We start from the raw sequence: 26,928 nt of genomic DNA, 5'->3' as shown, positions 1-26,928 counted from the left end.
TCTGTCCTCCTGTCTGTCTCTGCTTTGCTCCTCTCTCCCCAGGCCCGCCCCCCTCCCTTAGCCTTGAGGGCCAACCCGCCACCTCCTCCTCTCCCCCATCTCTGCCTTCTGCAGCCCTTCTTCTCCCCCCTGCACCCCAGGGGTGGACCACTGCATGCCCAGCTTTTCAGAACCACTCTAACACGGCACGTTTGCCCAAATAAACAAATGTTCCCTCTCTGTGGACTCACCTGCCCCATGTGTGGGCCAAGCCACATGGCGCTGGTTCCAGAACATGCTAACAGGCACTAAGGCACGGAGTCTGCCTTCTCAGATCTGGATGTTCTCAGAAATGCCCCGTCAGCTTACATCAGCTATAGAGAGGGGCACAGAGAGGAGGCTCGGGAAGCGAGGCGGTCCGTGGGAGCTGCCTTCATCATCAAGGTGTAAGGACAAGCATCTCTTCTGAACTCCAACATGGCCACATAAAGCACTGGGGGTGGGGAGAGAACACTGAGGCCTGTCCCCGGCTCCCTCCCCTAAAAGTCACTGAGTAGAAAGCGCCCCCTGGTAGTAGGGACTAGAAGAGCATCACAGGGTGGTTCTGGGTCTCGGTTGCTGCCAGAGTGAGGCAGCCCCCAGACGACCTTCCCTGCTTTGCCAGGGAATCTGGGGGAGGAGAGTGGTGACCCCCCAGAAGCTGACTCATTTGGTATTTAGCGCTGGTGTGGATGGTTTTTCTGAGCATTTACTTAAAGGCCCAGGATCTAAACTCACGCCACTGACTCCCACTCTTGCGACACCTCCCATTGATACCTGAGCTTTGCCAGTGACACCCGTAGTGGCCAGGCCGGAAGAGGGCAAGGGAAGCCCTCAAGGAAGAGAGGGAGCTGCCCGTGTCACCGACCACGGGGACCCACCCATCCCCATGTGGGCTGTTGGCCACTCAGGACAGTGCAGCCAGCCTGGACACAGGGCCCTTTTGCTCCACCCTGCTTGCAGCCAAAAACTGAAAAGAGCCTTATGTAGGGGAAGGGAGTTCAAATGCCACCCTCGGGGTAGTAAGAGCTAAAGCTGGAAGGTCTTTCTGGAAGGAACTGGGAAGCCAGGCGTGCAGCCTCAACTGTGAGAAGCCATGAGACCCTGGCACCTGTGTGAGCCTCCTGTGTGGTCTTTGTCACCCTCGCACTGTTTCCTTGAAGAGTTTAGCGGCCCCTCAACAAGGGTCCCTTTGCAGCCATGCCTGTGGGAGGAGAGCCCAAGGCCATGGCGAGTGGGCTTAGCTTCAGAAGACACAGAGGCCTCTGAGGCCCAGGGGCTATAGGAAGGCAGGGACGGAGAAGAAAGGAACAGGCCTGGGGCTGGGAAGGGGCTCGAGGACTTAAAGGCAGGGCCGTCGGGCCTCACAGCACAAGCCAACCCAGAAAGACTGCGGGCCGGGGCTGCGGTGGGCTCCCGGGGCCAGTCCACGACGGCAGCCAGTTCCTCCCCGGTCACGTCAGGAGAGCTGAAAGGGACTGCGGCACGTCTGCAGGGACTTGGCTAGCTACAAAGAGGGCTGGGGCCGGCCCTGGTTCCTGCACACATGCCCAGAGCCCACCCCACCCAGCCCCTTCCCATTCCTCCTCACCCCTCTCCCACATCCCCCTTGGCCATCTTGGTCCTTACCTTAGGGCGTGGAATCCTTGCTCCGTAGAAAGAGAAAGAAGCCCCTCTCCACACATCCGTCCACTGAGACAGAGGAACATCTGCACATGGCGCAGCGTGAGGGTCTTCCCAACACCTAGGGGCTCCCTCGGGAAGGACAAGGGGGTCACCGTGGGGAGATGCAGGGACTTTCTCTGGCCAACCAATAAATGTACCCAGCATCCAGGGGACCCGTGACACACATCCTCCAGCCCCTGCCCCCACCCCCAGCATGACGTCCCTGTCCTCACTGTGTCTGCAGCTCCCGTGTTGTGAGGAGCAGGTTTGTCTTTACATGTGAAAGAAGCAAGTCCCAGGTTAGGAGTAAACCACTTCCTCATCTACCGCTGAGGAATCAGTGGGCCTGGAGTCCTTCAGAGTTCTGGCAAAGCGTGAGGGTCGTCAGCTGCCTCCTGCTAACCCTGAAGCAGGGCTTCAGGACAAAGGTGGGATTGCCTCCTGCCCAGGGCTCTCAGGCCCCCAATGTCTCCCACCCCTCGGGAGTATCATGTCATGTGAAGACTCCCGGGAGGCGTCTTTGCCTGGCAAAGGGAAGACCTGGGGGCAGGGAAGCTATGGAAGTGGGCACATGCTGTAGAGGGCAGCGTAGGACCAACGGGAGAGTTCTGCGGAGGCCAAGTGTGACTCTACACCGGAAGGGGCCTTTGATGGCTGGAGCTGCCCAGCCACAGAGGCAGGAGTATCTGGCAGTGGGCTTGGTCAGTGGAGGCCACCTGCCCAGCCTGCAGGAAAACAACTTCCTGAATTCAGTGGGAACCTGGGCTAGATGACCCTAGTCACTTCACCCTTCAGTGCCTCATTTTTCTGATTTCTAAAATAAGATGGGGGGGAGGGGGCGCATCTGGTGCTGCAGTGGTTAAGAACCCGCCTGCCAATGCAGGGGACACGGGTTCGATCCCTGGTCCGGGAAGATCCCACATGCTGTGGAGCAACTAAGCCCGTGCACCACACCTACTGAGCCCATACACCACAACTACTGAGACAGTGCTCTAGAGCCCGCGAGCCACAACTACTGAGCCCAAGTGCCACAACTACTGAAGCCCGCGTGCCTAGAGCTTGTGCTCCACAACAACAGAAGCCACCACAGTGAGAGGCCCGCGCACCGCAACGAAGAGTGGCCCCCGCTCACTGCAACTAGAGAAAGCCCACGCCCAGCAACAAAGACCCAACACAGCCAAAAATAAATAAATAAATTTGAAAAAAAACAAAAACAGAAGTGGTGACTTTGAGATAGATACAGAGTTAAAACTGGGAGGACTGGTGAACCTGAGTAAGGTCTGTGGATTTTACCAATATCGATTTTCCCAGTGTTGATACTGTACTACAGTTGTATTAGATGTTACCACTGGGGACTTCCTTGGTGGTCCAGTGGGTGAGACTCCACGCTCCCAATGCGGGGGGCCCGGGTTTGATCCCTGATGGGGGAACTAGATCCCCGCATGCATGCCGCAACTAAAACAAAAAAGATCCCTCACGCTGCAACAAAGATCCCGCATGCCACAACTAAGACCCTGTGCAAACAAAATAAATATGTGTGTATATATATATATATATTTTTTAAATGTTACCATTGGGGGAAATTGGATGAAGGGTACGCAGGACCTCGTCATATTATTTTTATAACTGTTGTAAATTTTTAATTATTTTAAAATAAAGGTTTTTTTAAATTCTCAACAACCAAAAAAAAAAAAGGATGGCAAGTACTAACTCCAGAAACGCCAGAGGGAGGAAAAAAAGAATTCTAATCATATAGCACATTACACAGCTTAGATGTGAAATATTTACAGAGTCATACTAATATAAACACTAAACAGTGATTTTAACCAAAAATTGTGATAAAGCTATATTGGAGGATGGGAGAAGGCTAAGTATATGTGTTTAGTGGGGGAGGAAATGGGCATTAAGAGAGCTAAACCTCATTTTCCAGAGGTGAAAGTCAACAGATAAGACTTAAAACTGAAAAATCAAGAAATAGCTAGCTATATGAGAAATTTTGAAATATAAAAATAAAGTAAATAGCAGAAAAACTAGCTGAAATAGTTGAGAGTAGCTGCTTTGGGGAATGAGAATGTAGGATGGGGTAACAGACTGCTTTTACATTATAAACCTAGTAATATTTTTAGTCTCTATTAGTTTGCTAAGCAATATAAATCAAATGTACTTAAAGAAATATATTAATGCCCAACCCAAAAAAAACAGAGAGGACTTGCTTACTAGTGGTTTAGATGGAGGTGGAGTGTTGAAAGGAAAGGAGACGAAATCCTGGATGACCCTTGGGTTTTTGCTTGAACAATTAGTGGATGGTGATGCCATGTGTTGAGACAGAGAAGGATGGGGAATACTGGGGTGGAGAAGTGGATTTGTTAAATCTGCGATGCCCATTAGATATCCAAATGGAGTATCGAGAAGACAGCTGGCTCTCCCAGTCCTGAGCACAGGTGAGAGATGGGGGTTAGAGAAAATTCGACAGACATCAGCATTTGGGTGGTAGGCACTGACCACGGGACAAGTAAGATCATGCAGGGAGGTGTTATAGAGAAATAATTGAGCCCAGACCTAGAATCTGAGGTGGTCCAATATTTAGCGTTTAGGGGGACGCAACGGAGATTAAAGAGCAGCCAGTGAGGAAAGAGGAAAGCCAGGGGTTAGCAGAGCCAGAGAAGGAAAAGTTTTGAAAAAGAGCAATCAACTAGGTCAACTTCTGTTAAGAAGTCAAGTAAGACGAGGACCAAGTTGTTGGTGACTATGGTAGCTGGTCTCCAAAGATGACCCCCTAAATAAAATATGCCCTTGTGTAATCCCATTCCCTTGGGCCTGGCATGGCCTTGTGTCTTGCTTATGACCAATAGCATATGATAGACATCATGCTACATGACTCCCAAAGTTAGGTCATAAGAAGCCTTGCAGCTTCCACCTGGTTCTCCAGGAATGCTCACTCCTGGGACACACCCTCCTGGAACCTAGCTACCATTCTGAGAGCCCAAGTCACATAGTGGCCACATGTAGTCACTCCAGTCACCAGCCCCAGCTAAGCTCCCAGCCAACAGCCAAAATCCACTGCCGGCCGAGTCACCACGCCATCTTGGACATCCAGCTCAGGTGAGCCTCTGGATGACTCCTGGCCCAGCGGTTGCTGACTACAACCTCGTGAGAAAGAAACCCCAAGTGAGAAGTTCCCAGGTAAGCTCATCAACCACAGCAGCATGAAACACATTAATAAATTTTTTTAAAATACATTTATTTGTTTGTTTGTTTGTTTGTTTGTTTTTGGCTGTGTTGGGTCTTCGTTGCTGTGCACGGGCTTTCTCTAGCTGCAGCGAGCAGGGGCTACTCTTCATTGCAGTGCACGGGCTTCTCATTGCAGTGGCTTCTCCTGTTGCGGAGCATGGGTTCTAGGGCACTAAAATACTGAGCACGGGCTTCAGTAGTTGTGGCACACAAGCTCAGTAGTTGTGGCTCGCGGGCTCTAGAGTGCAGGCTCAGTAGTTGTGGTGCACGGGCTTAGCTGCTCCGTGGCATGTGGGATCTTCCCGGACCAGGGCTCGAACCCATGTCCCCTGCATTGGCAGGTGGATTCTTAACCACTGCACCACCAGGGAAGCCCATCAATAATTTTTTTTTTTTACACTTAAAAAAAAATCTTATTGAAGTATAGTTGATTTACAATGTTGTGTTAGTTTCAGGTGTACAGCAAAGTGATTCAGTTATACATATACATACATCCACTCTTTTTTAGGTTCTTTTCCCATATAGGTCATTAGAGAGTATTGAGTAGAGTTCCCTGTGCTAGACAGTAGGTCCTTATTAGTTATCGATTTTCTACATAGCAGTGTGTATATGTCAATCAAGTTAATAAATTGCTTAAAGCCGCTAAATGTTGGTGCGGTTTGTGATGCAGCAATAGTCACTTTAACAAGAGCAGTTCAGTGGAGGAGGGGTAACAGAGGCCAGTTTGGAAGGGGTGAGCGAGTGAATGGGAGGGTGTAGACTTCTCTTCCAGGAAGCTGAGCTGTGACTGGTGTGGGAAGCAGAGTCAAGGGGAGTCGTTTATCTTTAAGACGGGAGAGACTAGAGCATGGTGTACATTGATGGCAATTACTTATGAAGACAGGGAAAGACTGATGAACAAGGGGGAGAAGAAAATGAGGAAGCAGAGTCCTTGGGGAGGTGAGAAAGGAGGGATCCAGATGAGAAACAAAGGCAAAGGAGATGGGTGTGGAAGAGGGGAGGTTTGTGAACTTGAGGGTAGAAGTTCAGGGGTTTCCACACGAGTAGCAAGGCCATCAGCTAAATAAGAGGGTGAGGAGATGAAGGGAAGATGCAATAGGTTTGAAAAAAGTAGATAATAGAAAATAGGCATATCAAAAAGTAGGAGTGGTTCGATATTTTGTAATAACCTATAATGGAAAAGAGTCTGAAAAAGAATAGATACAGACATAGATATATGTGTAACTGAATCACTTTGCTGTACATCTGAAACTAACACAACATTGTGAATCAACTATACATCAATAAAAATTTTTTTAATTAAAAAAACCCACATGAAAAGATGTAGACATAGAGAATGGACTTGAGGACACGGGGTAGGAGGGGGAAGCCGGGGCGAAGTGAGAGTAGCATCGACATATATACACTACCGAATGTAAAATAGTTGGCTAGTGGGAAGCAGCAGCATAGCACAGGGAGGTCAGCTCGGTACTTTGCGATGACCTAGAGGGGTGGGATAGGGAGGATGGGAGGGAGGCTCAAGAGGGAGGGGATATGGGGACACATGTATGCACATGGCTGATTCGCTTTGTTGTACAACAGAAACTAACACGGTATTGTGAAGCAATTATACTCTAATAAAGATCTATTAAAAAAAAAAGACTAGGGCTTCCCTGGTGGCGCAGTGGTTGAGAATCTGCCTGCCAATGCAGGGGACAGGGGTTCGAGCCCTGGTCTGGAAGATCCCACATGCCGTGGAGCAACTAGGCCCATGAGCCACAACTACTGAGCCTGCGCGTCTGGAGCCTGTGCCCCGCAACAAGAGAGGCAGCGACAGTGAAAGGCCCGCGCACCGCGATGAAGAGTGGCCCCCACTTGCCGCAGCTAGAGAAAGCCCTCGCACAGAAATGAAGACCCAACACAGCCAAAAATAAATAAATAAATAAATTTATTTTTAAAAAAAAAAGTACAAATAATTATTTTTGGCTGCATTGGGTCTTCGTTGCTGTGCACGGGCTTTCTCTAGTTGCAGCGAGCGGGGGCTACTCTTCATTGTGGTGCACGGGCTTCTCACTGCGGTGGCTTCTCTTGTTGTGGAGCACGGGCTCTAGGCACGCGGTTTCAGTAGTCGTGGCACACGGGCTCAGCAGTTGTAGCTCGTGGGATCTAGAGCGCAGGCTCAGTAGTTGTGGCACACGGGCTTAGTTGCTCCGCGGCATGTGGGATCTTCCCGGACCAGGGCTCAAACCCGTGTCTCCTGCATTGGCAGGCGGATTCTTAATCACCGCGCCACCAGGGAAGCCCCAGTGGATTCTTTTTAAAATGCAATATGCACATTTAACCTATCAAATTCTTAAATTAATCAAAACCTTTATCCTCTTTATGGAAAAATCAAGGCCCTTAGGATATTATAACTCTACTTACCCCTTCCCACATACATGTTACTGTAGTCAGAAATTTTAATTTTATTTTTTTAAAAACTTTATTTTGAAAGCTACCATATGATCCAGCAATCCCACTCCCAGGCATATATCCAGAGAAAAACATGGTTTGAAAGGATACATGCACCCCAATGTTCATTGCAGTGCTCTTTACAGTAGCCAAGACATGGAAGCAACCTAAATGTCCATCAACAAAGGAATGGATAAAGACGTGGGGTACATATATACAATGGAATATTACCCAGCCATTAAAAAGAATGAAATAATGCCATTTACAGCAACATGGACCTGGAGATTATCATACTAAGTGAAGCAAGTCAGACAGAGAAAGACAAATATCATACGATATCACTTCTATGTGGAATCTAAAAAAGAAACTGATACAAATGAACTTATTTACAAAACAGAAACAGACTCACAGACTTAGAGAATGAACTTGTGGTTACCGGGCGGGGAAGGGTTGGGGGGAGGGATAGATGGGGAGTTCGGGATTGACATGTACACACTGCTATATTTAAAATAGATAACCAACAAGGAAAAATAATAATAATGTATTATGAATAACTTTATGACAATAAATTTGACCTTAAAAGAAAAAAAAAAAATAGCCTCCCAAGATTCTATACCCCTAATCCCTGGAATCTGTGACTGAGATGAGATGTCACCCCCATGACGGTGTTATGTTAAATGGCACAGTTGATCTTAAAAGAGGAATATTGTCCAGGTAGGCCTATGAAATCACATGAGTCCTTAAAAGCAGAGAACTTTCTCTGGCTAGTGGCGGAAGAGGAAGACAGAGATTTGAAGCACAAGGGTGACTCAACGTGCCATCACTGGCCACGTGAGAAGGACTGTGGGCAGCCTCTAGGAGCAGAAAGCAGAGCCCAACCAGCAGCCAGCAAGGAAACAGGGACCTCACACCCGTAGCCATAAGGAACTGGACTCTGGCAACAACCTAAATGAGCTTGGAAGTGGAATCTTGCCTCGAGCCTCCGGATAACAGCCAGCCTGGCCAGCACCTTGATTTTGGCCTTGTAAGACCCTGACCAGAGAACCAGCTGAGCCCAACAGAACTTCTGGCCTACAGACTGTGAGATAATACATGGGTGTCTTAAGCCATTAGGTTTCTGGTAATACGTTACACAGCAGTAGAAAACTAATATGGTGGGAAAATAAACATACCATGGAAACATAATAGAAGTGCTGGGCAGTGCTGAGTGTGACCCATCTGAGGTGTGTGGCCATGAATATAAAGGGGACTTAATTGGGTGAACTTCTGCAGGATCATTCACCTGCATGGGTGCAGGCATACCAAGGAAGGGCAGATGGCCTCAGGGAGGGTCCAGGTTTTTCCAGGCACGAGCAGCAGAGGGAAGGAGGGGCAAAGGAATAGAGGAAGTTAGCAAAGGAGTGATTAAAATGATCCATTTTAGGGACTTCCCTGGTGGTCCAGTGGTTAAGACTCCGTGCTTCTAATGCAGGGGGCGTGGGTTCAATCCCTGGTCGGGGAACTAAGATCCCACAAGATGCACGGGGCAGCCAAAAAATAAGAAAGAGTCTTAACTGGGTCAGGATGTGAAGAGGTCAGAGGGTGGGCAGATCACACATAGAGAGAGGAGGTAAAGGGGCCAAAAGCTGACAGGCCAGAGGGCTGCAAGGAGCATCCACATGGCTGTTGAAATCATGGAGGATGATGAAGGAGAAGGGGTAGGAAGGAAGACAGTGAGCCAGGAGACAAGGGACCTGCAGCCAGCACGTGACAGCAGTGAAGAAGGGTGGCAGTAGGGTAACTAGATGCCTGGAGATCCAGCTGGGGTGCTTGAAGGAGAGAGCAAGGGAGGAAGGACACTTACCCGACCTGTTGTGGGTTGAATTGTGGCCCACCCCCCAAAACAAAGATACGTTCAAGTCCCAATCCCCGGTACCTAAGAATGTGACCTTATCTGGAAATAGGGTCTCTGCAGATGTAATCAAGCTAAAATGGAGTCATAGGACTAGAGTGGACCCTAAACCAAAGACTGGCGTCCTCATAAGACAAGGGAAATTTGAACACAGAGGCACAGGAGACACAGAGAGAAGACAGCCATGTCTTGGAGTGATGCTGCCACCAGCCAAGAATCACCTGGGGCCACCAGAAGCTGGAAGAAGCCAGGAAGGATCCTCCCCTAGAGGCTTCAGAGGGAGCCTGGCCCCAGCAACACCTCGATTTTGGACTTCTGGCCAAAAGTGTACGTGTAAGAAAACAAATTTCTGTTGCTTGAAGCCACCCAGTCATGGCAGCCCTAGGAAACCCAAACCCCACTTCCTGACCCTGAGGTGTGTGAGGGTCAGAGCAAAGGCAGATTCCACTGAAGGAGGCTTCAGGGGAAATGGTGTCCTCAGGGAACAGTGAGTTTCATTTAAGGCCGGAGCTCAAGAGAACCTCTGAAGAAGAGGCTGAGGATGAAGCAGAGCTTGCCCACCCCAGAGCAGTGTCTGGGCACAAGGGGGTTTAGGGGGTGGGGCGGGACCTGGCCCAGGCGAGGAGATGCTACAGGAGAGGTGTGCTGATAATGGATGCGCTGGACTCTCTGGATCTCTGGGGACTGAGCCAGACAGGTAGGACTGGCCTGACGCAGTCACTGGGGGACGGTAGGCAAACAGCTTAACTATGGCCTGATGCCCGGTCCCACTGTCCTGGGCTCCCGGTGTGTCAGCAGCAGGAAGGGCCAACTCTCGGGCAGCCTGAGCCCTGGCACATTCAGTACACTGCCCCCTCCTGCTGCGGGGCCTTCTGGGGCAGCTCCACCCCTCACACAGGGTGACACAGCCTCTTGGAGCCTCCGTGTCCTCTGACGACAACAGCCAGCGTCACAGCTCTGGGCTCAGGCTTCAGGCTTTACAGCTTCATGGTTTCCTGCCATCTAGACCCGAGCTGTCCAATATGGTAGCCACTAGCCACATGTGAGTATTTAGACTTAAACAAATTGCATTGAAGTAAACTAAAATTTCAGTTCCTCAGCCACGCCAGCCACATTTCAAGTGCTCAGTAGCACATGTGGCTGGTGGCGCTCCGTCCCCACAGAAAGTTCTATTGGACAGAGCTGGACCAGACCATGGGCGGGAACCATGGCTGTTCGAACCGCTGAGCTATCCCACCTCAGGCAAACTCATGAAGGGGAGGCAGGGCAAGGACAGGAGGGTCCTGAAAGGAACACTTCTCAGCCTCACTCCCTGAGGCAAGGGTCAGCTCCAGGAACGCTCTGAGCACCCCAACACCTCAGAGCCCAGAACACAGCGTCAGGAGGCCTGGAGAGGGGAAAGCCTCTCGCCGCGAGTCTAAGGCCCACCACCCCCCATTCTTTACTTCCTGTCTCAGCACAACTGACAGTGGAAAGTCCACTTCATTCAGAGGCACAGGCTGGGGTACGCCTCTAACCCTAACAGCCACTCACCCAGACTCACAGCACACGCCAACTCATTTCATTCCCAAATGTCCATGTTAGCCAGCCGTGTGCGCCGTGAGTAGGCCTGTAGGACGTCCGCCATCCACCCCGCTCCCTCTCACCTTCCATCACCTCCAGCCCTCCGTGCCCCCATCTCACACCTCGGCCCCTGTACACACCCGCTGGGCCCAGACCCAGCAAGAGCACTTGAAACTCAAAGCCAAGAAACGCTTTCTCCCCACTGCCTTCTAAAAAGCAAGAAGGTCAGAAGACAATTCCCATCCATCAGATCTAACATTCCTCTCAGCTCAGTGCTGGACACTTGCTCTACATCTAGGAAACTAAAAGCCCTTTGTGGTGATTTTCCCAAAGTAAAGAGTCAGCCACAAGGTGAAGTCTCTCCCTCGCTAGAAACTGAAAACTTGCAACTTTTAAAGGATGGTTTTGGGCTTCCCTGGTGGCGCAGTGGTTAAGAATCCGCCTGCCAATGCAGGCGACACAGGTTCGAGCCCTGGTCCAGGTAGATCCCACATGCCGCAGAGCAACTAAGCCCATGTGCCACAACTACTGAGCCCGTGCACCACAACTACTGAGCCTGCACTCTAGAGCCCGCGAGCCACAACTACTGAGCCCGTGCGCCCACAGCCCGTGCTCTGCAACAAGAGAAGCCACTGCAATGAGAAGCCCATGTAACGCAACGAAGAGTAGCCCTTGCTCGCCGCAACTAGAGAAAGCCTGCGCGCAGCAACGAAGAAAGCCTGTGCAGTGCAGCCAAAAATAAATAAATTAAATAAATTAATTAAAAAGAAAAAATTACTATAGGATGGTTTTTCCTGCTCTCCTTATCAAGCTGTCAAAAATCATATGATCCAATCTCAGATAGGCACCCTTTATAGAGGGTTCCCCCAATTGGCTCAAAGACCATGATGGGACCAGTGGGGGCCATAGCATCTGGAAATCCCAAAGCTCAGAAGGCATCACTTGCCTGCAGAAGGTACCTGGCATGAGAAGAACTAACTACACATCACCTGCATCAAAACAAACTAGATTTACCACTCTCTTGTTGAAACTGCAGGGAAATCCTAAAAAGATGAAATCACCCAGGGATGATAAGTAGAAATTACAATATACATATTACTGCTAACTTCAGATCTGTAAAATGTTACTGATATTTCCTTTACTACGCGTGCTAAATGTTACTGTTGATTTTAGTCAGGATAAAATATTTACTGGGCATTAAATAGGTCACTCAGTCTTCCTAATCTTATTTTTTATCAGAGGTCTTCAACCGTAAAAACCTCCTACTGTTCCAGCAACTTGACCCTCGGGGTTGAGGAGAAAATTTTGCCAAACCAGGAGATTTATAAGAATGAAACTCTGAACTAAGACAGAAGCAATGGAGAGAGGAGAACCTTAGGGGAACAAAAGAAAGAAAATCAGAAAGCTATGATCCCCGGGGACTTCTCTGGTGGTCCAGTGGTAAAGAGTCCGCCTTCCAATGCAGGGTACGCAGGTTCCCACATGCCACGGGGCAACTAAGCCCACGCGCCACAACAACTGAGCTCGCACGCCTCAACTAGAGAAGCTGTGTGCCGCAACGAGGAGTCCACGCACCGTGGAGCCGCGTGCCACAACTAGAGAGAAGCCCACACACCACAACAAAGAGCCCGAAGATCCCATGTGTGGCAACCAATACCCGACGCAGCCAAGATAAATAAATAAATAAATAAATATTTTTTTTAATACAAGATATGATCCCCATGAGATGCAGTGAATACGGTGATATTTTTAAATATTATTTTTGTTGGCTTCCCTTTACGCCCATAGCCCCACTTTAACCAGCCAAGCTTTTGTGTTTATGCTTCAGTGGAAGGATGTGACAGCAAAAACCAGGGGAAAAAATGGGAAGCCACTTCTGGCTTTTACATCTCATTTGCCTAGACCCTTAATAAGACAGAAAGGAGCCACAGCCTGGACAGAAGATGTGGAGAAAATATCTTGGGTAGAGCCAGGCCTCCCATTGGCATGCCTACCAGCAGACACAAGCCAGAGGGAAAGCACAGAGACAGCAAAAAACCCAGAGAAGGTTTTGAGATCTGACCACTGTGGGTCCCCACCGCCCCATCCTGGGTAGGTCCTCAGATAGGGGACAGGTCCCCAGAAAGAGGAAATGACTGCAGAGTGCAGCCTATTTTGGACCCAGCTGGAACCCTGGACAGCATCACATTTTCTCATGCTACTCTGGGGCCTGGAAGCCGCAGAATAATTCTCAAGTGTCCCAGAATGACCCAGAGGTAGCAGAGACACATCAACCCTAAAGAGGCCACACAAGCAGCTACCAGGAAGCAGACATCCCAGTGGACACTTGGATGGCCACTTAATAACAAGGGCCACTTCCTCCAGGGCTTTAGCAAATACATATGGGACACCCCCTGGAGTTCAGGCAATCCCTGGAGAAAGGAGGGGCAATTCCACCAAGTAACTGAAACTCAGTGTCCACCACTGCAGTAGAATAGGGGCTGGCTCCAAATAGAAATGTAGTTATATTACAGAAAAACAATGTTATGTTTCCTGAGTTGGTAGACTAAGAGAATACCTCTGTTTGAGAACTATGGGAGGAGAGAAGTTGGAAACTAGCAAATTTCTGGTAGCAAACTGGATAGATGATGCCACCATTCATAGATGTGGGGATTAAAGGAAGAGGAACAAACGGTTGGAAAATGATAAGTTTAAGGTTTGGACGTGCTGAAATTGAGATACTGATGTGATGTCCAAGGGTATGTCAGGAGGCATTTGGATAATTATGACTGGTACTCAGGAGTGAGGTCCACCTGAAAGTACAGATTTGGGCATCGTCAGCCCATACAAGTAGTAGTTGATGGATGAGTAGCAGATCAGAGTGGTCTTAGGCACTCACTACATGCCAGGCACTATTGAGAGCTTTTCATGTATATGAACTCTTTTTTTTTTTTTTTTTGGCCACTCCACACAGCTTACAGGATCTTAATTCCTCGACCAGGGATTGAATCCGCGCCCTCGCAGTGAAAGCACAGAGTCCTAACCAACGTGGGTCGCCAGGGAATTAGCGAGATTTTCATGCTTTTAAGGGGAAGAATTGGGAGACTTACATGTCAAAGGGAAAGGTGGCAGAAAATGAAAGTTTTAAAGACAGGACTCTACCCAGGGACAGTGGCTGAATGTGACGGGATAGAATACTGAATGGAGACACTTCCAATCCATGATTTCTAACCTCGGATGGGCCCTTGATGCTGCCTGACAATCCCACTGTATGTCCACAATTCATTCGCTCACTCTCCCACCCACTGGCACACGCTAGCTAGCTCTCAAAGGGCCGACCCCAGGCCAGCAGCCTCAGCATCTCCCAGAAACGTGTTAGAAATGCACATTCGCAGGCCCACCTCAGACCTCCAGAATCAGAAACTCTGGACAGGGCTTTAACAGACTCTCTAGGTGATTCCGATACACACTCAAAGTTAAGTGCCCCGAGATGACTAGTTTATTAACTAGCCCCGCGCACACCTCTCTAAATTTCCAGCCCTTCCTCCATCCTCACTCTCAGCTGACCTTGCTTCCTAATTCACTGAGCGAAAAGAGGCCATCCGAGAGAATGTCCACTAGCTCCCACCACATCCATCCACCTCCCTACATCAGTGCCCAAATACTGTGCCTTCTCTCTTCTTACTCTGGATGCACGTTTTGTGCCCTGGCCAAAGCCAAGCCCTCACTTCTGTACTAGATCCCATCCACTCTCACCTCATCAAGGACGTTGCTCCAGTGATCTCTCTCCCGCATCGTCTATTCTGACTCTACTGGCTTTTTCTCATCAACATACAAACATATAATCTCATCAACTTAAAAAATTTTCTTTGTAGCTGAGCAGGACCCTATGGGGCCCTCCCGGGACAGACCTTCCCATGTCCTCTGCCTGCCTCTTGTTTGTAGAAAAACTTTAGCCTCCTAGGGCTTCCCTGAGTTCCAAAGAACAAATTTAATCAGAGAAGTGAGAAAATGCAGAAACAAAGGAAAACAGTCAAACAAGACAAAATAATAAGAGTTTAGCCATTAAACCAAGTCAAGTACCTTTAGTTCCTCCTCAAGGGCTATAGATAATATTCTGAGCCATGTCCTTTGAGCTGTTTTGCAGATACTGAAACCCCCACCAGGTGGAAGAAGTTAACTGCATGCTGACCACAAACACTTAGACTCCAGACAGTTGGAACCAGAAGGTTGATGATAGTAACTCCTGATTATCTCACCACCAACCAATCAGAAGAATGTTTACCAGCTGATCACACACCCCCACAACCCGCTCCCTCACCCCATCTTTAAATCCTTTTCCTGAAAGTCATCAGGGAGTTCGAGTTTTTTTGAGCATTAGCTGCCTATACCCCTTGTTTGGCGTCTGCAATAAACATTGCACTTTCCTTCACTACAGCCCAGTGTCAGTAGATTGGCTTTACTGTGCGCAGGAGAGCAGACCCCAGGTTGTTTGGGTAACATCTTACCCTCACTTCTCCTTTTAGCTCCCACCCAATCTCTCTCCTTCCTTTACCACAAAATTCCTCCAAAGAGTTGTCTAGGGGACTTCCCTGGTGGTCCAGTGGTTAAGACTCTGCGCTCCCAATGCAGGGGGCCCAGGTTTGATCCCTGGTCAGGGAACTAGATCCTGCATGCTGCAACGAAGATCCCACACGTGGCAACGAAGATCCCATGTGCAGCAACTAAGACCCAGTGCAGCCAAATAAATAAATAAATATTTTTTCAAAAGAGTTGTCTATACCTTGTCCCTCCCTCTCCTCCCATTCTTTCTTGAACCACCCACAATCCAACTTTCACTCCACCACTACCAAAACCATTCTTGTCAAGGTCACCAACAACCTCATCTTACTTAACCCACATGCAGCATTTGACACAATTGATCTTTCCTCCTTGATAGGTTTTCATCTCTTGGCTTTCAGCATACCATCACCTCCTGCGGTTTTTTCCCCTACTTCACTGGCCATTCCTTTCATGTCCTTTGATGGTTCCTACTCACTTCTAAAACCATTTAATGTTGGAGAGCTCCAGGATTCAGTCCTTGCACATCTTTTCTTTTCTATTTATATTTGCTCCCTTGGTGATCTCTTCTAATCTCATGACTTTAAATAACATCCATATGCTGATGACTCTCAGTTCTGTATCTCCAACACAGACTTTGCCAAACGTGTATATCCAGCCTCTTTCTTGGCATCTTGACATGCCTAATAAACATCTCAAACTTAATATGTGTTAAATCAAGTTTCTGACCTCCCCGCCACTCCCAAATCTGCTCCTTCCACAGCCTATACATCCTCAATTAATGTTCAGACCAAAAAATCCTTTTTTCTCACACCACCTAATCCATCAGGAAACTCTGTTGGCTCTACATTCAAAATACATCCAGAATCCAACCACTTCTCACTTCCTCTCCTGCTACCACATTAACCTGAGCCACCATCACCTCTTACCAGATGATTGCAGTGACCTCCTAAACAGTATCCTCCTTCTACTCTGGCTCTCTTCAGGTCTGTCCTCCGTACAGTAGCTAAAGGGACTCTGTTAAAGCAAAAATGACATCCATGTCCCTCTTCTGCTCAAAATCCTCCAATGGCTCCTATCTCAGAGTAAAAGTTAGTCATTGAAATGGCCTAGGGCCCTGCAAGGCGAGGTCCCTCCCTTATCTCTTTGACTTCATCTTCCACTCTCTGCATTCCAGCCACACTGACCTTCTTGCTCTTCCTCGAAGGTGGCAAGCGCATGCCTATCTCAGCACATTTGCGTTTACTGTTCCCTCTACTTAGAACATTCTTTGCCCAGATTTCTAGATGGCTCACTCCTTCACCTCTTTCAGGTCATTCAAATGTCACCTTCTCATTGAGACCTCTGATGACACGTTATACACTCTGTATCATCCCCCCTGCTTTATTTGCCTCCACAGCTCTTACTGCCATCCAATACTATATATTTTACTTATTTCCTTATTTGGTTACTGTCTTCTACTTCTACTAGAATGTAAGCCCCTTAGCTTACTTTGCCTGTTTTATTCACTGTTATATCCTCAGTTCCTAGAAGACTACCTGGCGTGTCCAGTAGCTGTCCGTAAAATGCAATGGAATGAGGGTCCGAAGGTAAGCAGATGGGGTAGAAGAGAAAGAGAACTGGAGAAAGAGAACTAGGCATGGCTTTCTTGATGGAAGAGAAGTCATTTTTGGCCTAAGCTATTTTGTGATCTAAGCCTGGCCACGATGCCAGCCTTTGAACAAGTCCCAGTAATTAATGAGATTAAGGGAAGGGAGGGAATGCAGAAACAAAGGAAAAGCAGTCAAGAAACAATAGTTCAAACAACGAAAAATCAAAAAGAGAAATTAAGGAAACACTCCCATTTACCATTGCAACAAAAAGAATAAAATACCTAGAAATAAACCTACCTAAGGAGGCAAAAGACCTATATGCAGAAAACTATAAGACACTGATGAAAGAAATCAAAGATGACACAAACAGATGGAGAGATATACCATGTTCCTGGATTGGAAGACTCAACATTGTGAAAATGACTATACTACCCAAAGCAATCTACAGATTCAATGCAATCCCTATCAAATTACCAATGGCATTTTTCACAGAACTAGAACAAGAAATTTTACAATTTGTATGGAAACACAAAAGACCCCGAATAGCTAAAGCAACCTTGAGAGAGAAAAACGGAGCTGGAGGAATCAGGCTCCCTGACTTCAGACTGTACTACAAAGCTACAGTAATCAAGACAATATGGTACTGGCACAAAAACAGAAATATAGATCAATGGAACAAGACAGAAAGCCCAGAGATAAACCCACACACATGGTCACCTTATCTTTGACAAAGGAGGCAAGAATATACAGTGGAGAAAAGACAGTCTCTTCAATAAGTGGTGCTGGGAAAACTGGACAGCTACATGTAAATGAATGAAATTAGAACACTCCCTAACACCATACACAAAAATAAACTTAAAATGGATTAAAGACCTAAATGTAAGGCCAGACACTCTAAAACTCTTAGAGGAAAACATAGGCAGAACACTCTGTGACATACATCACAGCAAGATCCTTTTTGACCCACCTCCTAGAGAAATGGAAATAAAAACAAAAATAAACAAATGGGACCTAATGAAACTTCAAAGCTTTTGCACAGCAAAGAAAACCATAAACAAGACGAAAAGACAACCCTCAGAATGGGAGAAAATATTTGCAAACAAAGCAACTGACAAAGGATTAATCTCCAAAATATACGAGCAGCTCATGTAGCTCAATATCAAAAAAACAAACAACCCAATCCAAAAATGGGCAGAAGACCTAAAAGACATTTCTCCAAACAAGACATACAGATTGCCAACAACACATGAAAAGATGCTTAACATCACTAACCATTAGAGAAATGCAGATCAAAACCACAATGAGGTATCACCTCACACCAGTCAGAATGGCCATCAACAAAAAATCTAGAAACAATAAATGCTGGAGAGGGTGTGGAGAAAAGGGAACCCTCCTGCACTGTTGGTGGGAATGTAAATTGATACAGCCACTATGGAGACCAGTACGGAGGTTCCTTAAAAAACTAAAAGTAGAACTACCATATGACCCAGCAATCCCACTACTGGGCATATACCCTGAGAAAGCCATAATTCAAAAAGATACATGTACCACAATGTTCATTGCAGCACTATTTACAATAGCCAGGACATGGAAGCAACCTAAATGTCCATCGACAGATGAATGGATAAAGATGTGGCACATATATACAATGGAATATTGCTCAGCCATAAAAAGGAACGAAACTGAGTTATTTGTTGTGAGGTGGATGGACCTAGAGTCTGTCATACAGAGTGAAGTAAGTCAGAAAGAGAAAAACAAATACCGTATGTTAACGCATATATATGGAATCTAAAAAAAAATGGTACTGATGAACCTAGTGGCAGGACAGGAATAAAGACGCAGACATAGAGAATGACTTGAGGACATGGGGGAAAAAAAGAAACAATAGTCCAGTAAGCAATAGTGAACAATAGTTTAATAAAACAGAGTCCTAGTTCCTCCTCAAGGGATATACATAACAATCTGATGCAAGTCTTTGAGTTGGGCTTGAACTAAGGCCCCCAACCAGGTGGAAGATGGTAACTATCTGCTGAGACCCTAGACTGGTATGAACCTAAGGAATGATGTTGATCTTTTCTGACACTCTAATTTCAATCAACTAAAGCTCTCTGTTAAACTTTGACCCAATTATTTTTTTATTTTTTTTTAAATTTTATTTATTTATTTTTGGCTGCGTTGGGTCTTTGTTGATGCTTGCAGGCTTTCTCTAGTTGCAGCGAGTGGGGGCTACTCTTCGTTGAGGTGCGCGGGTTTCTCATTGTGGTGGCTTCTCTTGTTGCAGAGCATGGGCTCTAGGCACGCGGGCTTCAGTAGTTGCAGCACGCGGGCTCAGCAGTTGTGGCTCGTAGGCTCTAGAGCTCAGGCTCAGTAGTTGTGGCGCACGGGCTTAGTTGCTCCGCAGCATGTGGGATCTTCCCAGACCAGGGCTCGAACCCGTGTCCCCTGCATTGGCAGGCGGATTCTTAACCACTGTGCCACCAGGGAAGCCCAACTTTGACCCAATTCTATGCTGAATTCCGCTCAAGCCCCGTCACGAATACACAAGCACTCTTAGCTTAAAACTTCCCCAGTTTTGCTGTTCAGGGAGACACTGCTTTAGGAAAGATCCCTTGCATTCTCCGTACTTGCTGCAAGTAAAACATTCTTCCTTCTCCTGATCTTTGGCCTGGTTGTGTCTTTTGGCTCAACACCCACCAAGAGGCGAACCCAGTTTTTGGGTAACATTAAGGAAACAAAAGAGTTGAGATCCAGAAGGGATTTGTCTTCGACAAGAAAGAGGGACACCTCTTTCACTCAGCTATGTTTGTACACAGAACTTTAAGTGTTTCCCTCCTGATTGCCTCTAGTTTCTCTAGGAAACAGAAGACTTGAAGGACTTGAGGAGGGTGGTGATGGACAGAAATACCAGCCAAAGAGAAGAGAAGGAGCTAAGGACACTTGGAAGGATTGATGGTCCAGGTGAAATTGAAAACCTGGACTTGCCTTGGCACCAATCTACCTGGCTGTGTGGTTTTCTTCACCACTGTGGAGGATGGGGTAAAGGTTATACACAAAGAATGGGAACCGCAAAAATTCAAGTTTCCTTTCAGCTTTTTCTTGAAAGACAAAAGAGAATCTCTTCCACTGACTCAGTGCCACCGTTTACCCACTCAAGGAGGCACCATCAGTCACTGGTCTCGTGCGAGTAAAACGAGCAGAGAGTAGAGAAAGAGGAGCGAAAAAGAGAAGAGGCAGAAGAACTGGCCCTCTCCCAGCCCGGTGGGAAGGAGCGGTAACATTTAGCCTTCCCTAAAAGCTGAAAGCTGATACATACGCCCTGGGATTCAACTTCTGAGCCTTCTCCCCATGACCCTTCCTCTTTCCCAATACCTTGCAGCTGTCCCGTCGTGTCATATTCAGGTCCACTTCAGGTGCTCCACCCCCTCCAAACTCGCGTGCCTTTCCTCCACGTGGTTCTCTGCATATATCGGTCGCCTGAGAGATCCTGGCCGGGCGGGGCTCTAATGACGCCACAATAGGAACAGGCCAATAGCAGTGACGCGTCTCAGTGACGCGAGACGCGGGCTGTCGCTTTGCCCGCCCCGGCGCAATGAGGCGGCTGCCCGCTGGGTGGCGCCGATTTCCCAGGGAGGTCCTCCCTGGGCCCCCCTGCGGAGGTGCGGGAGAGGCGGGCAGGAGCCGAGGCCAGGGAGCCCCCTGCGTCAGCTGCCTCTCACTGCGCTGCTCCGGTACCAGCCGGGACTCACCCGCAGCTCCATGCTTGTGCCCGGCTCGACTCGTCCGTCTTCGGAGAAGAGGCAGGTACGTGCCACCTGTCTGAGACTGAGGAGGGGGAATGCGGAGGGCAGTGTCCTTCGAGGCTCAGAAAGTGAGGTGTCAACGACAGCCTGGGCAGAATGGGCACTAGAAATGTAGGGCGAGCGCCAGCTGCGCTGAGGATCTCCAGCAGTGGGTACCAGTTGTATGGGGGCGGGGCCTGCCAGCTGACAGCCTAGGGTGCCGGGAAGAGCCATCTGTGTGCTGATCCGTGTGTTCTAAGGAAACGGTGCTTGGGCAGGACCGGATCTCTGAGCCCTGTGTGGGATGTGGCTGAGAGTGACGCCTGGACCCTGACAACCCCCTCCCCACGTGTGGGTGGCAGCTCATTTACTCCCTCCTCTCAAAGCTCCTGGGGGCTGTCTCTGGTCAGTTTGCCAAAGAGGGTGGGGTGGGGGGAGGGTAGCAGTCAAGTGGAAGAGGAGATTTTCCACCAATCCCAAACCAGAAAGAGGCATCTTTGAAATTCTCACCAATCCCAAACCAGCAGCAGGCACGCGCTGCTCCAAGGCAAGTAACTTATACTTAACAGTCTAAGGAAGCTCTGGCCAACCCACTCTAGCTAAGGTGTGAACATCTACCTCCTGATCTGGCTGCGCTTCGAATGGGCCTGAGCTGGATCCTGCTGATGCTCACCTCCCCAGGCACAGGCATGAGAAGGTCCCCAAGTCGGGGACGCATAAAGTGGAGGAAAGGAGAGCTGGTTGGGCTGAGATTGGAGCAGCCACCACTCCTCTGATGCTGTAAATGACGCCAAACTGGAGTCGGAATGAGGACTAGAATGAGGGCCGGGTACGAGGGCGTCCTCTGAAGTGCATCATCATGACCTGAGCTGAGTCAGTAGCCTCTGCTGAGACAGGGTGGAGGCACCATCCCGGGTACTCCCAGTCCTCAGGGAGAGCCATCGAGAAACAGACTGGGAGCAGACAAGAGCACCAAGGCCCAAGAGGTTAAGAATCCAGCACCTTCCTCCTGTGACCCTGCCCAGCCAGCCCCGCTCCGTAGGCTCGGGATCCTGAGCATTCCTACAGGTAGAGTGGACACACCAGAGCAGCCAGCCTTGCTCCTGGTAGCCTGGGGGAATCTGCACTTGCTATATTTTTCTGGATGGAGGAGGAAGGAGCCCAAGTGGGCCTGGCCCTTCTCTGATGGGTCGACTGGACGTCTGGGAATAGGGCAAGCCTCGTTTGCCTTGCCAGTTATGGGACATGGACCAGCTCAGAAAACCATGGCACTGTTCTCTGGCATTAGAACAGAGCACTCCCACAGGGTGGGCTGGAGGCCCTTTTCTCCCTAGCAAGCTTCACCCGGGAGGTACTACTACAAATACTACCACTAATTATAATAGTAAGTGGAAGTATTCAATATAGTAATAATTATCATTTATTGAACCCTTACTATGTGCCAGGAAATTTACAAATATTATTTAACCCTCACACCTGTGAGGTATAGCATTATTATTGCTCTTGCTTTACAGACTAAATAAGGTCCAGACAGCTTAAGTGACTTGCCCACTGTCTCAGAGCCAATAAAAGGGAAAGACCCGGAATACGAGCCCAGGCCTAGAAGTCCATTATAAAAGAGTTTGGACTGGAAACTGAGAGGGGTCCCTCCTGCCTCTCCCTACCTGTGTGCCTCTAGGTCTCCTCCATTTCAAAACTAAAGGAGGTGGACTGAGGCTTCCTCCTCTTCTCCAGTTCAGTGACTGACACCTCCTTCTCCATGTTTTTGCCTAATCCCACCCCCCTCCCTCTACCCTCTTTCCAGTTGTTTCCCCTTGAATCCTCCTTCTGTTCCATTTCAAAATGCCTCCTTTCAAACAGTCTCATAGGATCTCCTTGCCTGGCACCGGGCCACGTCGAGGGGAGGGCCTGCCACTGCCCCTTTAATTCTCCCCGGGCTTGGAATGCCAGTGAGTGGAGCTAGCCATCTCTGTGAGGTCAGATAAGATACTATATATATCGGAGTCGGTAACCTGAGCTCCGGATTACCCGGCCGGAGTCAGAGTCCTGCCTCTGGGCTGGCCACTGCACTCCCTGCCCTGCTGGGGAAGGAGAAGCCCCCAGATCCTGTCCAGTGTCCCCAGACACAGGTCAGTAACTGCCCCTTTGGTGTCCGAACTTCACAGGGCCGTTGTCCGGAGGCCCCTGGACTGTCTGTTTGGGGGAGCCCTGTCTGTCTGGGGGAGCATGTGAGACGCCGCCCCACCGGGCCTGGTAGGTGCTACGGACAAGACCAAGAGGAAAGATGAAGCCCTAGAGGAGAGGGAGGGAGCCTGGGGCTCTCCCCTGGGGTGGGTTCCAGGAGAGTGCCTGGAAGGGAGGTGGTTGGAAAAGAGAATCTAAGGGTTCCAATACTGCCCGGGGGGCCCATATCTTTGCCTTTTCTTGGAAGTGTAGAGATGCCCACCCCCTCCCAACCCCAAATCAAGAAGCGCCGGATAGAGACACTGCCCTAAGCCCACCCACCTCTTCTCCTCCAGGCCGGATTCTGGCTCTAATCTCCAGTCTCTTTATCTTACCTCTTCACCCCCTCCCAGCCCTTGGGTAACTACTGGGATCTAGAGAGACTGAGAGGGACCCACTGCCCCTTGGATGACCCCCTGCCAAGGCATATTAGGCACTAAACTGGTGGGTCAGTGGGGTGGGTGCCAGCCCCTGGGAGGCAGAGCCGCTAGTGGCAGGCTGGAGGGAAGTGGGCCTGAGAGGAGTAAACAGAACTCCTGGACTATGAGAGCACAAATATCCCTCACCCTGACCTTCCACTGCACCTGCATCCTCTACTTCGGCCGGGACATTCCTCGCCCTAGGAACTGACGCTTGTGTGTAGGCAGTGCCCCAGCAGCTGGGCGTGCGGCTTGGAAAGTGTAGATGACAGGGCCCCTCTCTCAGCCCACTTTACCCTTCAAGGTCAGCTGTCTCACTGCCTCATTCCGATGTTGTTAGCAAGCGGCTTTGGGAAGCTCTGAGGTCACCACTGTGGAGGTTTCCAAGCACCTAGTGGAACTGGCTGGGATTCCCCACTCACCTGTCCCGGACACCTGAGTAGGAGGGAAGGGACTGAATCCGGCTGAGGCGCACCTCTGAAGCCCAGCTAGGGGCTCTCTATCCAGGCAGTGGCGAGGCCACAGAAGCTGGCACGCCTTCACCCCAGAAAGGAGAGCAGATCTGGGCAGAGAGGGGCCGTGAAGGCTGCTGGGATGTTGGGCATCACCCATCCCCTACTCTGGGTGCCAGGAGTGCCTGGGATTCCTGGGGAGCAAGTCCCTCCCCTGGCTGGGCAGGTTAGGGAGCCCTTCACGTGAGTAACAGGAAATGACAGTGGCTGACGGAAAGGGCTGGTGGCCCCAGGAAGATAGGGTTCATTTAACCCCTGACTCACCTAGTCTGGGTACCTCGGGGGTGGGCTGAGCTGCAGCAAGGGTAGGAGGCTGAGGGGCATGTCCATAACCAGGCCTTGGACCAAGGTCCCTGGCTGGGGCCATATGCTGGTGCCAGGGGACATGCAGGAGCTTGGCATCATGGGTGAAATGGAGGCCTCCTGGACCATGTCTCGGCCGATCAGCATTGTACTGGGGCTCAGGTTGCACCCGGCTTCGCTTTCATTCGCCTGCAGTGGAAACTCGAAGGGCAGCTCCTGCGGGAGTCTGAACCTGCCATGCTGTTGCCTAGACAGTGGATGCCTGGATCCCCCTCAACCCCATGCTGCAGGCCCCCCACCCTGTGCCAGCTCAGGGAGAGGCCAGGGAAGTGAGAAGGGAGGTGGGGGGTTGGCTTCAGGGTAGCTGTCAGCGGACAGAGCCCAGGTAGGTCCCAGTCCCGCTCCGCCACTGCTCCCAGTGTGACCTTGGGGAAATCCACATCACTTCCCCGAACCCTAATTTCCTCATCTGCAAATGGGCATAATACTAGCACCTGTCGCTTAGGGCAGTCGTGAGGATTGAGTTAATACGCAGAAGTCTTAGTGCAGTTTTAAGCTTTAATAACTTCAGAAATATGAACGCTAAATGCTTCATTTGAATGTTTCATTATTTAAACGTCTTGTCTGTTTTTTTAAAATTTTGAATGAAAATATTTTGAATTTCAATTTAACGTAAAAAAATTAAACCTTCAAATGATGTTGGTAAGCCAGGGGCGCAGGGAAGGCTGTATGAGTGTTGGACTTCGGGCTGCTGAGAAATGAGAGGCTGCCCGAGAAGCACTCAGGGTGATGCCTGGTCCAGGGGTGCTCAGTACCTGCTGGCGGGGCAGTGGCCAGCTAGCTCACTCATCCTTTCAGGAAGAGGGATGCCACCACACCTCCCAAGAGAGGGAAACTGAGCAAAGCGAGAGGGAAGCCTGGCAGAGCAGGGAAAAGCCGAGGGCCCCGGTGGGATGGCACGGAGGAGGAGGCTGGCAGCGGGGCTGCCCCTGCTGTCTGAGGTGGCGGGCACCTGGGGAGGCACTGCCTGGAACCACATGCCTGTACTTGCCAGCTCTGGGTAAACAGTGAAAGGAGTCGGGCAGCAGGGGCCCCATGCTGGGCAGGGAGGGGGACGGGGGATCACAGCCAATCGGCTGGCCTCCCACTGCCCCATGAAAGGGCCATTCAGTTCAGGCCGTTCCTTTGGCAACAAGGAGACTCGTGGCCATGTGAGTGCCCGTCCTGTCCCTGTCTTGCGCAGCAAGGCTATAGCCAGGGCCCCGGCCCACTCTCCCGCCCGGGGTGCGTTCTGCAGCCTCCAGGGACAGCCGTGCCAGGTAATGCAAGGGGCGCCAACCCAAGCTGTCTGCTCACCTGAAAGATGCTGGCACTGTCCTCAAGAGTGAAACTGGGGGTTGGGGGAGGAGATAGGCATGCTCAAGGCCTCAGCCCCTATAGGGACCCTCTCCCCAGACAGGGGAACTGTAAAGCAGCTGCCAGCGCTGAGAGGCACCTTCCAGGGGGCTGTTAGTGATGGCATGACCACCTGAGACTGCAGGGAGGGAGAGGCCTGTCAGTTGCCTGCCAGATTGAAGTAGACAGGAGAGAGGGACTTAGGAGCCCTCCTGCGATTCTGGGGACCGGAAGGTATGGCTCCACCTCCAGACCCCAGCCCTTCCCAGTGTTACTTGTGGGCCATCCCAGGGCCGTCTGTCCCCGTCTGCTGCACCTTGTTTGGCCCCAGCACTTCTGCGTCAGCAGGGCCAGGAGAGGTCGCAAGTTTGGGGCACTGCCTGCAGAATACCAATTCCCTGGGAACCTCAGTGTGGGGAGGCGTAGAGAGGCCCGAGGGGAGGAGGTACGAGCTCCTGCCCTGGTGGGGGTGGGGTGGGGTGGGGTCATATCTGATTGGCTGCCAGGTGTCCCAGAGCCCAGCTCCTGAGACCTGGAGTCTCTTTGACTTTGAATTATTGATGGCGCTCTCCAAAGTGAAATCGAGCAGGACTGGTCCCACGCCCCCGCCCCCCGTGCCTCTTTCTGTCTCTCCCCTTGGCCTCTCTCGGCCTTCATTCTCTTCCTTCTCTGGACCCCAGAAAGCTAAGCAGATGGGAGGGAAGCTTGTGGTTTCCCCTAGCCCTCCTCCAGTTCTCTTTTCCTAGAAAGGGGTGAAAGTCATGCAGGAGGTGGGAACACAGTGGGGAGGGAGAGTACATGAAGGGTAGGGGGCCTGCGGGCCAGGCGGGAAAAGGCTGGACGATAACTTATAAGCCAGGCCTTTCTGATGCCGGCCTAGACTGAAAACGGCTGGAGGTCTCCGGCAGGGCCTAGAAGTTCTGTTCTGGGGCCTGCATGGAAGGTGGCACCTGCTCACCTCCCAGCCCTGCACCTATCTCACGCCTTACATGGACTGAGTTTCTAGAGCTCTCTGCCTGGCCCTCAGCACTTGAGGCTTGGCACCAGCTCCTCTCTGCCCTAACGGGCTGGGCTGCGGCCTAGGGCAGGCTGTGGGCTGCCCGAGCCACTGGCTGTCGAACGGCTAGATTCTGCCCACTGCCCGCTCATCTCCCTGGGGGCTGCTGGGAGAAGCCTGGTGCCCGGGGCTGCGGTCAGAGGCCCGCCGGGCAGGAGACAGCCAGCCCTGACATTATTACAGGCCTACAAAGGGAGGACTCGGGCTGCCTGGCGGGCGCTGGGGGAGGAGATAATAACCACCGTCATTGTTGAGAGCTTTCATGTTATTATCTCATTTATTCCTCGCAACAACCCTGTGAGGTAGGAATC

General features: G+C 50.1%; 2 protein-coding genes and 1 long non-coding RNA gene across 7 annotated transcripts in view; 1 reads left to right on the top strand and 2 right to left on the bottom strand.

Moving 5' to 3' along the window:
- Positions 1–3,900: 3,900 nt before the first annotated feature.
- LOC309605192 (uncharacterized protein) overlaps positions 3,901–26,928 on the bottom strand; it is a gene marked incomplete at its 5' end in the record, with an annotated part of 34,246 nt that continues 11,218 nt past the window's right edge. The window contains one exon of the mRNA XM_082340669.1: positions 3,901–4,114. Coding sequence (XP_082196795.1) covers positions 3,980–4,114 — 135 coding nt within the window. The 3' untranslated portion in view covers positions 3,901–3,979. The remainder of the gene's footprint in view (positions 4,115–26,928) is intronic.
- LOC309605195 lies at positions 11,986–24,597 on the bottom strand. Its single transcript, XR_014231285.1, has 3 exons — positions 23,773–24,597; positions 20,676–20,751; positions 11,986–20,429 (listed from the first exon to the last, which is right to left on the bottom strand). It is a non-coding gene; the product is annotated as an uncharacterized lncRNA (long non-coding RNA).
- The window catches only part of USP2 (ubiquitin specific peptidase 2), a 25,885-nt gene continuing 19,460 nt past the window's right edge, over positions 20,504–26,928 (top strand). For 2 of the 5 annotated variants that reach the window (XM_082340665.1, XM_082340661.1), the window contains exon 1: positions 22,722–22,837. Coding sequence is in view for 1 of the 5 variants with exons in the window: in XM_082340666.1 (XP_082196792.1) it covers positions 20,519–20,730 (212 nt within the window). In the remaining 4 variants the exon portion in view is untranslated. Of the gene's footprint in view, positions 20,731–22,721; positions 22,838–22,888; positions 22,962–26,928 lie in introns of those variants that run through there. The other 3 variants (XM_082340666.1, XM_082340662.1, XM_082340664.1) reach the window with 3 other exon arrangements.

Source organism: Balaenoptera borealis (assembly GCF_965194805.1).
Source record: "Balaenoptera borealis genome assembly, chromosome: 11".
NCBI classification, from domain to species: domain Eukaryota; kingdom Metazoa; phylum Chordata; class Mammalia; order Artiodactyla; family Balaenopteridae; genus Balaenoptera; species Balaenoptera borealis.
This window is presented reverse-complemented; position numbering and strand designations above follow the sequence as displayed.